Source organism: Fusarium tjaetaba, assembly GCF_013396195.1.
Source record: "Fusarium tjaetaba strain NRRL 66243 chromosome Unknown NRRL66243_c0000060, whole genome shotgun sequence".
Lineage (NCBI taxonomy): Eukaryota > Fungi > Ascomycota > Sordariomycetes > Hypocreales > Nectriaceae > Fusarium > Fusarium tjaetaba.
Genome location: NW_023501256.1, coordinates 93,802 through 109,777, shown reverse-complemented (window position 1 = coordinate 109,777; position 15,976 = coordinate 93,802). Strand labels below are relative to the sequence as shown.

The window sequence follows — 15,976 nt, the reverse complement described above, 5'->3', positions numbered from 1 at the left end:
GGTTTGCGCCTAAGCTTTGATCAAAAGATAAAGACACGGCAACAGAAGTCTTCTGAAACGGTTCATCCTTCAAGCATCGCCATATCGTCATAAAATTCCAACGGTTCCCCCTCGATCGATTTCTCCACCAGCGCGCCTCCCCACGTTTCTTACTTGAGCCGCGCATTCCTCATATTGGCCGTCCGCCATGGAACGGCCAGATCGACTCCCCGGCTTGTCCGTCAGTTCTGCATCGCAGGCTTCAGTCACAAGAAGCTTACCCGAAAACCACGTATCTGGACGACGTCCAGTCCCAAACTCAGCAGCCACATCTAACGGACCGCCACCACCACCTCCGATTCCTACCTTGCGAAGCATTCCCTCCAGTTCCTCTCTTTCTGCCGTGGGCATGTCGGCAGCTCAGGTTATTAGTCTCGCGCGTGAGGCAATGCAAAATGCCATCGAAAGCGAGAGCCAAGCCGCTGAAGCAGGCGCCGTCAGCACAGGGCTTAGAACCGGAGTCACAATTGACCTCAGTCGCAAAGGGATCCAAAAACTACCAGATGAAGTTGTGGATATCGTCAAGGGGGATCTGGAGCGGTCCGTTCTTATGGGATCATCTTTAGGAACGCGGTCGGATACTGATACCTACACGGTCTCCAGACTAGCATTGTCTCATAACCAACTGACAACATTGCCCGCTCGCTTTTCTGAATGCACATCATTGCGATATCTCAACATCCGGGGCAATCAGATCAAGGAGTTTCCTATGCCTGTATGTCTTCCTCCTTACCGTCGAAATATTTCCTAACAGCCTGGCTAGTTGTGCGATTTGAAATCATTGGAGATACTTGACCTTGGCCGAAACCAACTTCGAAGTCTTCCTCCGGATATTGTGAGACTCTCGTCATTGAAAGTTTTGTCTATCCCAAAGAACCAAATCCGGGAGTTACCACTATGTATTGCCGATATGGGGTCTTTGCAAGTGATCAAGTTTGAGGGCAATCCTATCAACTTTCCGCCGCGTGATGCAATACAAGTGCAAGCCGCAAGCCCCCCGCATGAAGGCATTCAGAAAGACAACGAAGTTACGGAGGTGGCGGTAACGCTACAGATCAAACGCTTTCTGAAGCAGCATGCCGTCAACGGCCGATCCGAATCTGACAATACAGGCGACGAATCTAGTGAGGGCGCGGAAACCCCTCGCTTCCCATTGAAAAGGGTTGCAAGCGGGAGATTCCCTGTCAAAGTCAGTGGTGCTGATTTGCCTGATATTCGTTCACCCAATCTTGGATCAAGGGCGCCTCCGATACCATCGAGATCACATTATCGTGGACTTTCCCAACAAAACAGCGCTTTTCGACGACCCGGTGTCATGCCATTGACGATTGGTAATGTCAATGAGCGTGTTCGTAGCAACTCAGAAAGCCTACTGAGGGCGGAGCGGTCAGAGAGCCGCAACAGGCGCATGGGAATCGTGTCCAGAAAACCCTCTGACCTTGGTACACTTGATGAGATGCAAGTGAATAATCGATTTAGTCATTATCGTGGCCTGAGTCATGGATCTGCTATGCAAGGTAATCAAGCAACGACGAAGAGCCCTGCGACTCCAACAGAACCATACTTGGCACGCCCGATCTATGTGAGACGTCTTTCTGTCCTCCCCGAACGGAGGCGAGAATCAAAAGTTTATGATCCAGTCATTGAAGCTGCTAAGGGCATCCTCTACTCGGTCTTCCAGATCCATCCTATGATCCAGATGCTCATGAGCTTGACGAGTGATGGGTCTGCTAAGCGATCTAGCCTTGAGATCGTGTTCTACAACACCAACTCCCACGTTGAGGAATTGGAGCAGGAAATCCAGAAACACGAGAACGCCTTGGTCGACCTCGACGACCGCTCCCAAAGAGAGAACGAAAACGTCCATCGAGCCTGTCAAACTCTGGTTAGCGCATATGGCCACGTTTGTACACTTTTGGCCGATAACATCGATACTTTCGTAAACAACGGAGATGCTCGATATATTCGAACACTTCTGATGTTACTCTACAACAGTATCATGGAACTACGTGTGACACTATCGTCTGTTAGTGCAGAAGATGGGCGTCGACAAGCAGCCTCCAAGGGGGACCAGATGGGTGAGCGTCCTCTTAGGGTGCATGCACGTGAACCTTCCATTACCCCCACTGTTGGTAGGTCAACAGGAGCTCGCAACCGCAATGGCACTTTGGTACACCATCCGGTCAATTTGCGTGTTGCTACAGATGTACCCGTGCCTACACCCCTTTCTGCGGCTTACCTCAATGGCAATGGTCGAACCGCCACTATTGCATCGGCTACTCCTCGATCAGGAGAATCTTTCTCCTCGATAGGTAGTCGCGGGATGTCTTCCGAGTTCACAGAAGAAGATCGGCAGTTTGAGAAGATATTTTTATCTTTGCAAAGGTCGACTGATCTCGTTATGGGGACACTTCCCAGTTTCCAAGCCCAACTAACAGGTGGCTTGAGGAACGCCATGTATCAGAGGACACCAGAGAGTGTAATTCAGCACTGGAAAGCCTTGATAACCATGTGCGGTCATGTCATCCAACAGACGGAAATCCTCAAGAACAGACTGTCACTGATCAAACTCAAGGAGCCTGGAGTTCGAACACAAGCGAGCTTTTGGAGTCTCTGTAACAACTTCAGTCACTCTTGGGCGGATATGATCTATCAGATCAAATACGGCCCCAACAGTGTTCCACTGCCTCCTGACACAAGGGCACGATTGCGACCGATTCAGCAGAGTATTAAGGAAACCAGCAACATCATCTCCAAGTCCCCTTGGCACTATCTTTTCAACCATCCCTCAGGTGCGCTGAACGGGCAGATGCACTACCCCCCTCGCGGTATGTCACCAACACAGGTCCCGATTACGCCACAGAGTGCTGCTTTGGGACCCGCTATGCAGGCGACAGTTCCCACGACGCCGCAAAGTGGTTCATTCGCAGCGGCATTTCACGGGAATGTCTTTGACCGCGCCGACGCTCTCATGGCCAACCCTGGCATCTCTATGGGGCGCAATGGGGGATTTGGAAAGGGTCATATGGGATTCAGCTCACTGTCTTCACTATCTTCTATGTCCTCAGACGAGGGAATACTTCCTTCTCATGGGCCACTGGGACCAGTACCGCTCCGCCTGAACGGAGGCAAAGTTGCCTTTTAGATCACAGTGCCGTGTCCTTCCTTGGATCTTGAGGTCAACACTGGCTGTTCGGTGCAATCGCTGCTGTTATTTGCATAAGGCAAAAGGGGATCATTTGGTTATATCTAGAACTTATTGAGGCTTTTTGAACTGGCGTATTGAGGGAAAAGTTCGCCGGAAGCCATTCCTTTACCGCATAGCCTTGGCGTTTGGGGTTGGCCTTGCATTTATTTGCCCAAAATCAGGTCGGTCGAACTATATTTGCATTTAATCTTTTACGTTGAGAGGGTTCGCAGCTTGTGTATGGGCATAATGCTAAATGTTGTCTTTTTTGGGAGGAGCAAAAGTTGGGAAGAGATGCCCGTCATGATGACCAACAACGGTCTCCGAAGATAAATAAATACCTGTAAATGTTGCCGAGGCACTACATATCAGGGACTGCAAAGGATATGGGTCAAAGCAGATAGATGTCACATTGTACACTAGCACATAACGAATCTAATGCTTCTGGTATTCGCCTCAGAGACAACGAAACTTTAGTACGATCCCACAATAGTCCAGGCTGCTAACTGTTCACCGGCTCAAAAATGTAAGACGAACCGTCTGATTCAATAAATGCTCGCTTAATTAGATATCTATTATAAGCTCGTCTCGTGTTAAAAGTCGTCTATCATGCTGCCACACCTGAAAATTAGATCCCATGATCTTAGCTGTCAGCCGCGACGAGACCAAATGTAACTCAACCCCACCAACATGCAGTGTAAGTATGAGCAACGTGAAACGGCGAAGCTACATCTCTGATTTCGTCTTTAAACCAATTATTATAAAGTGCATCAGTATTGCACTGGCATCTCTCGCACCATGTCTACAGCACCTGCTTCTTCGGTCACTCATCATCAGCCCAGCACTTCAGCTGCGGCCATAGGCTCTTCGTCTTCTTCATCTTCTTCATTATCTCCTCGCCCGCCGACATCTCCTCCTCCCACGATCGCATCTCCGTCAGTCGCCCATGCCCATGCTCACGCACAAATCCCCTCCGCAGCGCAGCAGATTTCGCCGCCTCCTCCGCAACTACAGTCCACGCTTCCGTCAGCCGAGACGCAGCGCCACGTAGCGGAAGCACGTCGCGCGGTCGTCGCAACGCTGGAGAACATGATGGACTCTGAGCTGCAATGGCGCGCATCTATGTTGCATTCCAACGCTGCGGCGCTGAGCAAGCAGGCGCAGGATGTGCAGCGTGCGACTGAAGGACTGCGTCGCGAAAATGTTAAGCTTGCGCGGGAGGCAGATGCTGCGGCGCGGAGGCTAAAGGAGCTCGGTAACGTGCAGAACTGGGCTGAGGTGCTGGAGCGCGACTTTCTCGTCTTGGAGGAGACTGTCAGACTCGCAAATTCCGATCGTAGCTGTAGCTGCAGCGAATGTGGAAGTTATGCTGGGAGTGAGAGTGACGGTGGTGATGTGGACGAGGGCCAGCGGGCCATGAGACTTGACGGAGAAGAGAGGGGCAAGGGTGTTGAAGGGCGCAAAACGCTCGATGTTGAGATGGACATCGATACGGAGAACCATGCGCCAGGTACGTTTTCCGATGCTAGTAGGAGCTTGACAGAGGCAGACTCCAGCGTGGGAAGGGGGGCAAAGGGATCGGATACGGCTTCTATGTCAACGATTTCACGATGAGACGAAAGATCACCGAGCGAGTAATGAGCCACGACCATTCTGAGTATATTATAGGACTAGGGAACTGGCTTCCGCGGTATATGATTCTATGAGAGCCATTCGTCATTGAACATTACTATAGCATGATAGTCTATTACTGAGTATTCACCACATCTACTCCGATCCGAACCGCCTTTTGTCACCTAAAGTGTAGCCCATGATAGCTTCTACATTGATGCGTCTCCTTATCTATGCCTGCCGAAATAGCTGTTTGCAAATATATTCCTTCTCAGATAAGACCAGGGAAGATGGTGTATCTCTTCTTCTTGTACCTGTCGCCGAACTCTTTGCGATAGGCACGCTCCTTACCCTTGGCCCAGCTAATCATCTGTGCAGCACCAATAGTGATAAAGAAAGCGACGGTCCAGTCACGGCTGACAAGGATAACTCCGACCCAGGCAAGCACCTCATACAAATAGTTTGGGCAAGTGACAATACCGAAACCATAACCAACGGGGATCTTGCGCTCAGTGCCACCAGTAGAACGCAGACTAGAAAGATATCGGTGAACAAGGGCATTCATGAGCTCGCCAAAGCAATAGAGAGCAATACCAACGGCATCAATGGCAGGAATTTCGGCCTTGGCTGCAAGCGAGTTGGGGTGGTAAATGGAGTATGCACAGAGAACACCAGAGACAGCCCAGTAGAAGAAGCTATTCTTGAAGATGTTCTTCCAGGGCATTGTGTTGGCAGAGAACTTGTGGACAAAGAGCGTCTCATACTCGCGCTTGAAGAAGTGTAGCATGATCATAGCAAAGGTGATCCATTGGGTTCGAGACATCTCGCCGTCTCCATTGCGGTAGATGTAGGGGCGTGCAGCGACGGCGAGAGCGTGGAAGATGATGGGTCCGAAATACTCGACGACGAAGACGGTTCTCCAAGCGATTTGATATCCTGTGATAAGAGTTAGAACGAGCTCACTCAAAGTCTTTGACCAGTTTCGACGCACCCATATCCTTTACGAGAACCTCACCAGTGGAAACTACGGCGGGCTCATCGACGAGGCGAGCCTTGCGGTTCTTGAGAGTCTTTTTCGTGGTAGGATCATAGATTCCGATGCGATTGAAGTCTCCGAGCTTGGTTTCCTTGGCAATCAAGACCTTGAGCCCTTCAACAGTGGTATCAGGGTTGACCTCAATCGACTCCGGAAGGTTCTTGATTGGTTGCGTTGGAGCTAGAGAATGTTAACTTGTTCTCAAGAGGAATGAGGCTGAGTGTAGATAGTAAAATACATACAGCGATTGGTGAGCGAGATAGATCGAAGAGAAGCCATCGTGTTTGTATCGTTGACTCAAAGTTGAACCACTTGGCAAAAAAGGAGGGGAATAAGATCCTATCAAAGGATGCAATGGTGTTGAGAACAAACAGGAAATAATTATTGGGCGAGATTAGATAGATGGGTACGTACCGTCTCTCTCAGTCGGGGACCTCGGCCTGAACTTGGGAGGGGCGGGGGGATGTCATGGAGGCTCCTTCCCGCTGTTGAACCCCCTGGGGCTAAGCTTTGTTGAGAAGAGGTGTCAGCGCATACCAGTAATTGGTAGCCAAAGAAAAGCCCAAGCATGAGGTGGTTGTCAGCTTGTGACAATTGAGACAGCTGATTGACTACCTCCTTCGTAGATTACTTAGATGACACTCGGGGAGCCAAAATTTTATACCTCGACTCTAAAGTGGTAAAAAGATTCAGGTGAGTTTAGTATGAAATTAGAAGGGTCTTGGATTGGTCGTTTTTGTTACTGAGGGTAAAGGTCTCAAGTATTCTTGCCTCCCTTTACGGAGTAAACCACTTTGATTTCAAGCTGAAAATGCTCATCAAGTTTACATACTATACCTAGGTACCACTAACCTTACACAGTTGGGTTTCATATACCATTAACATCAAGCCATTGGATGCTATGAATAGAATCAGAGAGATAAAGAACCCTCAAGGGTATAATTGCGATGACGCTGGTAGGGTTAGTCGAGTGATAATTGTTGATCTTCTGGTTATTGTTGTATTTAATATGAGTAGCAGTAGTAGTAGTATACCTACTATAGCTATAAAGATATTAAATCTATCATATTGCCAAATAGATCTTCTATTTATAAAGCCAAGTTTGCCCCCACCTACACAGCTCAGTATTATGACTGTAGGTAGTGTTGAGTGTCATGGAGTGTCATGAGTAGCATTATTCCTGAAGTACATCTTTATGAACTTCGCCGGACAAGAGATAGCTTAACATAGTGCCAAAATCACCCGATCTTTTGGATAGAACAGCCAGCAAATCTCTCACTTTGCTTTGGCGTTGACCGTTCTGACAACTGCCAGAAGGATCAGTCCCTCACCACCACCTAGGTCATCCATGATCTTAAATCCTCTCTTCATCTGGACTAAACCATGGCCGTCGGTGCGGCTGCCATCATTACCTAGGTGCCTGGAGTAAAAATATATTCACTCTTTGTTTTCTTTTCCTTTTCTTCTTTTTCTTTCCTCCAAGCCAAACTACGGTTCCCAAAACAGCATCTCCCTGCGATTTGTTTGCTAGTAGTTAGTTATCCGGCAGCTGGCGATCAGCTGCCACGCATTCACGTATTAACCTCGCGCATGCCCTCTCGGCGCTTAAGCCTTTCGTTATTTCGCCCTTCACTAGGAGCTTTTTTTTCTCTTTCTTTTTCTTCTCGTCTCTTATACTCACAGTCTTCCCGAAACAGTTTCCTTCTACCGCAAACTACTATCACCATTTTGTCGATGAAAGGCATCTTGTTCCTCCTATGAAAAGTCACCGATACATCTTACTCTTGGCTTAAAATCTGGACATTATATCATATTTCATAGGCAAGCATACTCAGAAGAAAACATAGACAGCTCTAACTGACATATGCCCTTCTTTCAGATCTATAGCTTACGGTTACCTGATAACAAGCGAATGACTCGAAACAAGCCGACAAACTTGCTTGTCATAGCCCATCTTTTGACTTTGTTGTCAAGCCGAATTATTGATCAACACATTCGATTTGTTAAAACACTCATCGCTTTTCAAAGCCTGCACATATGCATCGCCGGCCACTATCATGAATCCCTGTGCGCCAACATTTGTCCCGGTTGAACCTTCGGAAGATGAGTTCTCTTCCGACGAAGACGGATCTTCTACTCCGTCATCCATGGAAGCACGACATCCAGATCAAGATGTGCGCTCGCCTCGAGCACGACCCCGAGGTAGAACAATTCCTTCCATTACTATCGACCCCGAAGGATACGAATCTATGTTCCCTGCTCTCCAAGCTGTGAACACAGTTGACCCTCTCAGGATTCGGAGTCCGAAAATGAAAACAAAACAACGAAGCAGGCGCTGTAGGTCCAGAGGCAAAGACGACCGGGCCCTGTCTTCAAAGTCGGTTAATGACGAGCGGTTGAGCCTGGGGCATCAGTTCTCACAGTCCTCTGATGACGAGGAAGAGAAAGGTAGAGAGCCTCCCCTGGAATATCTAAAACCGACAGTTTACACTCCGAGGAAGTCGCTTGATTTCCTCAAACCCGACGTTTATACACCTCCGGCCTCATCTCACAACTCGTCCAGCCGTCCGAAAACTAGGGCAAATACGCGGCCGGCTGCCGCCAGAGCGAGAACTCGGTCTCCTAAAAGGGCATGGAGACCCTCAACTCCCCATCCAGACGGTAGACCGCGAGGCTCCAGATTACGACGTACACCTTCTCCAAACCAGAGAGCTATGCCATTGGCTGGGTATCCAGTTCCTCTAGTTTTCCCGAATCCCACTTACAGCCACTCTCCATCAGAACGGTCCCATCTAATGATGCATCCTCCGATTAACTATGCGCCACGTATGGGACCATCGCTGGTGCCGCCTATGATGCCATACTCGCCTCTAACATGGCCTCTGGCCCCGGTCCCGTGGTCAGCCCATTCGGCTCAACCAGAGATGATGATGGACTATCCGGTGGACTATGATAGTCATTATGAACAAATGGATTGGCCTTCATTTGAGGGAGGGAGTGGGATGTATTATGCGCCGCAGCCGCCACAGCATTTCGGTTATTATCAGCCAGAGTCACATATACGACCACAAATGCAGCCCTATAGTCAATACCGAATGCATTTGCAGCCTCCTCAAAGGTCTGAGTTGTACCCAGCTTCCCAGGGCAGTGATTCACAGAGTGACTCGAGGACTAAGCCTACAGGAAGCCAGCATGAGAAAAAGGCCAGTACCTCTAGTTCCGCCAAGGCAAGCAACTTTAGCTCTGGTGCAGCTACCAATGTGTCTGATACGACAACCCCTTTGAGAATTCAATTCGATATAATCAATGATCAAAGTGGAGGGGCACAGCTGCGGTCAAAGCACAACAAGTATCCTGATATTTAGATGACTTCAGTGCCTGTTGGTAAAGACCGTCAACTCCTCAGTGCTGTTTGCAGTGACGACTCGACGCAAGAGGAAGTCAAGAAAGAACTTCGCAAGGTGGCTGACTATAGTAAGATTAAAGGATTCATCCCAACTCGACAGGCGCAGAATTCGCACGATTCTCCTCGCGTTGTGAGAGGTGCGAAGATCAACCTTAAGCGAGAGACTACACCCCAAGAGGAGAACAAAACTCGAGAGACTGATAAACTGGTCGATCCGCTCCAGAATGCACCCAGAGGTCCATCTTCCGCCCGCCAACTTTCTCAGACGTTCAGTTCTACCTTGAAACAGACTTTCGCTTTGAATGGATCTGAGTCGGGTTCATGGTCTCAATCCAAAAGATGGACAAGCTTTGCTACAAAGGAACGGCAGGCGTTTCAGAAGATGATGGCCAATCTGCGTTACATGAGCGCTGACCAGTCTCCATTTGTTCCTCAGAGCCCAGTAGAGCTGACAGCTTTCAAGGCAAATCTGGCAGAATCAAAGACGAGGAAGCTCGATCAAGAGGTTAAGCAACGTCTAGCAAAGACGAATGCGAGCGTCGCTGAAGACGTGGGGACTCAATTCAAACCTCTTGTGAAGCTCCTCCGGGGGAAGAATTTTGCCGATTGTCTTTCCCCGGTGTTCGCAGCTAGCAATTGCTTCAGCACATCACGGAATCAGCCACCTTATGGTGCTGGATGGCCAACCCTCGCCGAATTCAAGGAAGAGGGAGACAAACGCTCCAGTCGACAGGGCCGGTGCCTGCCTCTTCCAAGGCTGCATCTCACTTTCTGCACATCATCTTCAGAAATATCTGCGGCTTGCAGTTCTGAGGGGGCAATCCGTAACGACAAGAGAACTGTTCAAGTTGGATCACATTATCTTTGTCCTGTGACGCCAGAAGAGCCTCCTATTGCCCCACCGATCGAGCTGCAGTCAGACGAAGCCCCTTTCATTCCCGCTACACTTCTTCAATCCATAAATGCAACCGAAGATGACGCGGAATGGACGGAAGGGGACAACGAGAAGTGTGATAGGACAGGAGCTGGGGAGAAGGCCGAGGGAAAAGGAGCAAGAGATTGAAAAGAGGGAAAATTCAAAGTAGAAACCGGCAGAAAGCTGAATGGGCTACCTATGGCATGCGCTCAACATCATTTTCCCCAAATAAATGATTGGATGTGCCAGCGCCGACGATACGCTTGGAGGCGCTTTGGACAAACTTTTGAGATTTTGGGGTCAGTAGTGCTAGGAAGATCTTCACGATCCTTGCTAACAAATTCGAAGGAATTCAGACATTGGAAGTACAACAGATAGATAGTACATCAAAAGAGAATATAAACCAAGTGAACCTGGCCCTGACCCTGATACTGGCAAGACGATAGTATAAGATGTTTGGTGAACACTCGGGACACTTTTCCAGGTCATGCTGAGATTTTCATGATGTGAGTTGGTTGGGTGTTATACTATTGGTCACTATCTTCCTACTAAGTTTACAGGGGAGGTTCATCAGGCCCTGCGCTAGAACTCTTCGCTGTCTCCAGCTTGAGTGGAACATCTATCTTCCCGAGTCACGTGCTACTTACCCGAATCAGTTGGCAAGCCCTAACGTCGCACTTGCCAAATCCTCCACCCACGTTTCCGTAGCTTGAATCCTCGTTCAGCCAAAAAGTTCTTCACGACCATCCGCCAATTCGATTGCCTGGTGAGCGCCAACATCATCAGGTAAGTTGCCGTACGACAAGAACGAAGAGACGAATTAATCAATACGCTGCGCTGCTCGATGATTCCCTATCTCGAAGATCCCGCCGATTGAGTTGCTCGCTCTTCTCTGTTCTCCCTGTTTCCGTCAAGCAAAGACACCGGCTAACCACTTCGTCTTTTCTTCTTCTTGCAGAAACCGCAATCATGGGTATCTCGCGTGATTCTCGACACAAGCGCTCCGCCTCCGGTGCCAAGCGTGCCTACTACCGTGCGTAATAATCCGAAAGCCCGTATGATCCTCTTGGACATACGTTCTGACCTTTGACAACAGGGAAGAAGCGCGCTTTCGAAGCTGGTCGCCAGGGTGCCAACACCCGTATTGGCCCCAAGCGCATTCACACCGTCCGAACCCGAGGTGGTAACCACAAGTACCGTGCCCTCCGTCTCGACTCCGGCAACTTTGCCTGGGGCTCCGAGGGTCTGACCCGTAAGACCCGTGTCATTGCCGTCGCCTACCACCCTTCCAACAACGAGCTTGTCCGAACCAACACCCTCACCAAGAGCGCCGTCGTCCAAGTTGATGCCGCTCCCTTCCGACAGTGGTACGAGGCCCATTACGGCCAGGCCATCGGCCGAAGACGCCAGAAGGCTCAGGCTGCCAAGGAGGGCAAGACTGAGGAGGAGGTGAAGAAGTCCAACGCCGTTGAGAAGAAGCAGGCCGCCCGTCTTTCTTCCCGCGGCAAGGTCGAGAGCGCCATCGAGAAGCAGTTCGAGGCTGGACGACTCTACGCCGTTGTTTCCAGCCGACCCGGTCAGTCTGGCCGTGTTGATGGTTACATTCTGGAGGGTGAGGAGCTCGCTTTCTACCAGCGTAAGCTCCACAAGTAAACTTGTCAAATAAAAAAGCCACATAAAGAACCAAATGTCGGCCCTTGGTATGGTGTTCAAGGATTTCTCGCTATCGATAGTTAGGACAAGATGAGCTTAACATGACACATCGGAATGGGTCCTTAGGGAATGAACTTTTCTTGCGCTGAATTTACTTCATGATCAAGGTTTCTGTACTTGCACAGCGTGACTTGATGTTCGAAACCGTTCCATTCATTCTATATGGGGTATGCGTTACAGGCGGGATAAGTCAACTCCTATGCCCTTGCGGACCACAGAAGGCTGGGTATACTTTAGCATACTGCACCACTCTCAACGCTGTACAACAGCTCCATCGCAAATAGTAGTAAAATACGGGAATCGAAGCCTCATTGTCTTTATCCCCTGTTTATTACTGTCATTACAAATGCCTAATCCGACATTTTTAGCAAGCTACTAAGCCAACAGGGCCAACTGCAGTAAGCTAAAAGTGGAATCGGGTAAACAAGAATACTTTATACATGAAGTATGGTTCAGGAACATATAACCAGAACAGGTTTTTGGGACTTCTTCTGAGTTTCTCATGCAAATTGACGCTTCAGGTCAGTCCACTTACGATTCAAGGTCTCGTGCTGAGAGTTGATCTAGAATGATGCGTCAGTAAATCAACTTCAAATAAACATCAGTGAGCAATGGGAAGAACTTACCTCTGCATAGCGCAGCTTTGTCTGGACCAACTCTTCTTCCAACTCGGACAACTCCTTTTCGAGTCTTTGATTCTCCTCATGGACATGCATATTGCGTTTCATCAGATCGTCCCGCTCAAGTTTCCATGTCTCCTCTATTTCCATGGGTTGCTTCTCGATGACGATCTTTAACTCCCGAACTTGACCCCTCATGCTGTCATTCTCGTCTTTGAGTTCCTGGTTTTCAACCTTTGTATGAACAAGCTCTGTGGCCAGATCTGCTTGCTCACGATCGCATACTTCAACCCTCTCCTCCAGTTTCCGGACTTGAATGGAGAGATTATGGTTCGCTGTGCGGAGCTCCAAGAGTTCGTTCTCACGATCCTTCTCGGCCTTGGTTTTCTCTTCCCATTCTGTGGTATAAGATCTGAGCATTTCTGGTGTGATTTTAACTTCGCAGGCATCTTTTACGAGCTGGTCTGCACGGTAGACCTCCTTATCGATGCTAGAGCTCGAGCTTCCAAAGAAACCATTTTCAAGAAGACTGCCGTGGCTAGGATCTTTATCGATGTAGACGTCGAACAGTTTGTCCTTAAGGTACGTGGTGAGTTGCTGCATGTCAGATAATCCCAGGAGAATGCTGGCATTCTTCTGCATTAGAACGATTCCAAAGCGCAGAATTGCTGACAAGCCCTCCGAGAAAATAAGATCGTAGATGCGGAGGACTAGTTGAAGAGGGAACCGGTAGGCAAAAAGCGTCAAGAACCATTGCGTGGCATAGAGGTGAGGAGATATTCCTCGCCGGTGAAGGTGACAATACAATGCTGGCTCGAAGTCTTCCAAAAGCCGCTCGAACTGATAAAGATGCATGTGCAATCCCGGCATATCTTGGATAAACAAATCTCGCAGCTTGTAGTGATTCATCAGTCGAACAAGGAGACAGAAAGCTTCCTGCTCAGGCATCTAGAGAGCATGTGAGCATGTCGCAAAAGCCGTGCGAGAGGCAGACTTACGTTAAATAGTAGTGGCATGATGAGAAAATTCATACCCTGGGCATAGCCGACACCTTCGTCAAAAAGGGCATATGCCTTGCAGACACCAAACAGGCCCTCTTGAAGCCCAGCGGCAGCCGCATACTTAGAATAGCTGGTTCGGGCACCAAGATCCCGGCGTATTGTCTTTTCCAATTTCTGTAGTGTCGCCGCGTCCTCCTTGTCCTTCCGCTTCCGCTCAGCCGCTGCGGCAGCTTGAGCTTTCAAAACAGCCTCCGCGCTCTTCTCGTTAGGAGATGGCGTACCATTTGTTCCTGAGTGGTCCGAATTGATGGAAGAGGCTGACGATGTGACGGCATCCCCGCTATGAACGCTGAGGTTTCCGTTGCTCAGCGAACTAGCAGTCGTACTATTGCTGTGACGGTCTTTGCTCTTGTCTGTACCGCGGGCCACCAGATCTTTGTATACTAACTCCAAGTCATCGTTCTTGCTGTCAGCCAACACTTGCCAGACAACGCCACGGATTGCACTAGGGATGCCGGTTGCAATAGCTTTGTTCAGTTCCTCGGCGCTGGTTCGAGCAACAGCAGCTGGCCCCTCATATACAACAGATTGCCACAAGTCCCAATCAACTTTTTCTTCTGAGATGGCCGAAGGTCCTGCGTTGACTCCCGCTACTGTGCCCGGGGCTAGCCCAGGAATAGGCTGAGGAACAGGCGACGACGGAGGCTTCTCTTGTGGTTGGCCTTCATCACCTGGCAAAGTGAGGCCAAGAGCTCCGTCATATTTACTACTGTCACCTTCGGCGATTGCGCGAGCAGCCTCTTCTTGTTGTCGCAATTGCTTGAATCTGTCTTTCAGGGTGACCCGTTGGGCAGGGTCACCGAGTAGTGAGTTTCCATCCTTTTCCTCCTCGAGTCGACCCAACATCATTTCAGGATTGCTTGATAGTGTTGCAATCGAACCAGCTGTGTTCCTTCGGCCAGCAGGGGGGGGTGGAATCGGAGGTTCTCTCTCTTTGCTGGAGCTTCGAGAAAGCCAAGAGAAAGGGCTTGTCAGCTTTCGACTAGGTGGTGGCGGAGGCTGGGGCACTGGTGGGGTGGGCGCAAGTGTAGCTGTTGATGGCACAGGGCTTTTGGAAGCATCAGCGGCGGGCGACCACGGCATAGACGGAAGAGAGATGCTGTTCAGAGATATCGTCTTGCTGTTTGGTTTCGGTGGAAGATCTTTTGGCACTGCAAAGATCAGTATTATGCGCAGTGTTATAAGGCAAAGAGGATGTGCATACCTGGAGATGGGGGCGTATCGTCGTCAAGACTGACGTTGTCCAGATTTGAGGTATTGGAAATTCGTGTGGAAGCTATTGACGGTTTGCGTCGTGATTGCTTTCCTTTGACGCTGCCTGCCTCGGATCCAGTGGCTTTATGATGAGTGACGTTCGTGTCTAGAGTATCCTCTTGGGGATGCAACTCTTCAGACCGCCGATCGGTTCGCTCCTCCACTTCGCTGCCAAGGCGTTGAGCCTGTGAAATATTTCGTTTGGTAAGGGACCTTGCCGGGGACTGCGTTACAGCATCTTCGAATTTATCATCAGCATCAGATGCCTAAAGAAATTAATCAGCATTGAAGCGCAATAAGGGATGGCATCTGTCGTGTGACTGGTACCGCAGTAGGTTGAAGGAGGAATGTGGGATAAACCTACAGACATAGTGTCGTCAGACTCCGTGCCAGACGCGAGTCTTTCGACCTTGGTATCGCTTTGCGACAGCTGCTGTTGTTGATTTCCCTCAGGCTTGTCATTTGACTCTTCTGATTTTTCTTTGTGCTTGTCTTCAGCCTTATCCTCATGTTTCTCTGCTATGCTGTCTTCGTCTTTTTGGTGCATGCCTAAATCTTCTTGTTTGTCCTTCGTTGTGGTTGTTGTTTCTTTTTCGTCGTGTGCCTCTGGCCCATCTTGCTTCTCGGACATTTCGTGTGTATCCTGCTGCTGCTCATGCTTTTCAGGCTCGGTATCGGTGTGATGTTGGGCTACCGGCGAGGCGACATCTTGCGGTTGCGACATGGTTGAGAGTGTTAAATGCTTTCAAGGTAACGGTGTGTTGTTCTCGTCGAGGATAAAGGAACGGTTAGGTGGCCTCGACCATGGATCAAACACGGATAAAGAAGCAATCAATGCAGACTGTATCAGGGAAGTTGGGAACGAGAGACTAGGTAGATACTGCGTCCGGCGGCAGAATGAATGGAAGAATGCCAGAAGCCAGCTGTTGATTGAGATCCGATCCAAGGGGGGGTGCTTGGCGTTGGTGTTCCTGTCTGCCCCTTACTACTAACGTTGACAGTGGAACTGGAACTAGAATTGGAAGCACGCAAGGGTTGTGACAGCGAGGCGCTGACGGAGTTCGCCAAAAATAAATTAGGGCGGCCCTGTAGCAGGAGTTCGGGCGAGGCTGCCTGCCTGCCACCGAGAGGTT

General features: G+C 49.5%; 6 protein-coding genes across 6 annotated transcripts; 4 read left to right on the top strand and 2 right to left on the bottom strand.

Annotated features, from left to right (window-relative positions):
- Positions 1 to 187: 187 nt before the first annotated feature.
- FTJAE_2970 (adenylate cyclase) lies at positions 188 to 3,184 on the top strand (the record flags this gene model as incomplete). The annotated part of the gene is made up of 3 exons (XM_037349218.1): positions 188 to 579; positions 643 to 754; positions 827 to 3,184. The coding sequence occupies 3 exons, from the start codon at positions 188 to 190 to the stop codon at positions 3,182 to 3,184; spliced, it is 2,862 nt and encodes a 953-aa protein (XP_037209884.1).
- An 840-nt stretch (positions 3,185 to 4,024) lies between these two features.
- FTJAE_2969 (uncharacterized protein) lies at positions 4,025 to 4,840 on the top strand (the record flags this gene model as incomplete). The annotated part of the gene is made up of 1 exon (XM_037349216.1): positions 4,025 to 4,840. One exon carries the CDS (start codon positions 4,025 to 4,027, stop codon positions 4,838 to 4,840), a length of 816 nt encoding a protein of 271 aa, XP_037209883.1.
- Positions 4,841 to 5,108: 268 nt separating this feature from the next.
- FTJAE_2968 (enoyl reductase) lies at positions 5,109 to 6,152 on the bottom strand (the record flags this gene model as incomplete). Its single annotated transcript, XM_037349215.1, has 3 exons — positions 5,109 to 5,773; positions 5,829 to 6,053; positions 6,116 to 6,152. 3 exons carry the CDS (start codon positions 6,150 to 6,152, stop codon positions 5,109 to 5,111), a joined length of 927 nt encoding a protein of 308 aa, XP_037209882.1.
- A 3,086-nt stretch (positions 6,153 to 9,238) lies between these two features.
- FTJAE_2967 (uncharacterized protein) lies at positions 9,239 to 10,342 on the top strand (the record flags this gene model as incomplete). Its single annotated transcript, XM_037349214.1, has 1 exon — positions 9,239 to 10,342. The coding sequence occupies one exon, from the start codon at positions 9,239 to 9,241 to the stop codon at positions 10,340 to 10,342; it is 1,104 nt and encodes a 367-aa protein (XP_037209881.1).
- An 822-nt stretch (positions 10,343 to 11,164) lies between these two features.
- Positions 11,165 to 11,848, top strand: FTJAE_2966 (40s ribosomal s8; the record flags this gene model as incomplete). Its single annotated transcript, XM_037349213.1, has 2 exons — positions 11,165 to 11,228; positions 11,292 to 11,848. The coding sequence occupies 2 exons, from the start codon at positions 11,165 to 11,167 to the stop codon at positions 11,846 to 11,848; spliced, it is 621 nt and encodes a 206-aa protein (XP_037209880.1).
- A 560-nt stretch (positions 11,849 to 12,408) lies between these two features.
- Positions 12,409 to 15,567, bottom strand: FTJAE_2965 (GTPase-activating (GAP); the record flags this gene model as incomplete). Its single annotated transcript, XM_037349212.1, has 5 exons — positions 12,409 to 12,471; positions 12,535 to 13,476; positions 13,527 to 14,740; positions 14,794 to 15,109; positions 15,208 to 15,567. The coding sequence occupies 5 exons, from the start codon at positions 15,565 to 15,567 to the stop codon at positions 12,409 to 12,411; spliced, it is 2,895 nt and encodes a 964-aa protein (XP_037209879.1).
- Between the last annotated feature and the right edge of the window lie 409 nt (positions 15,568 to 15,976).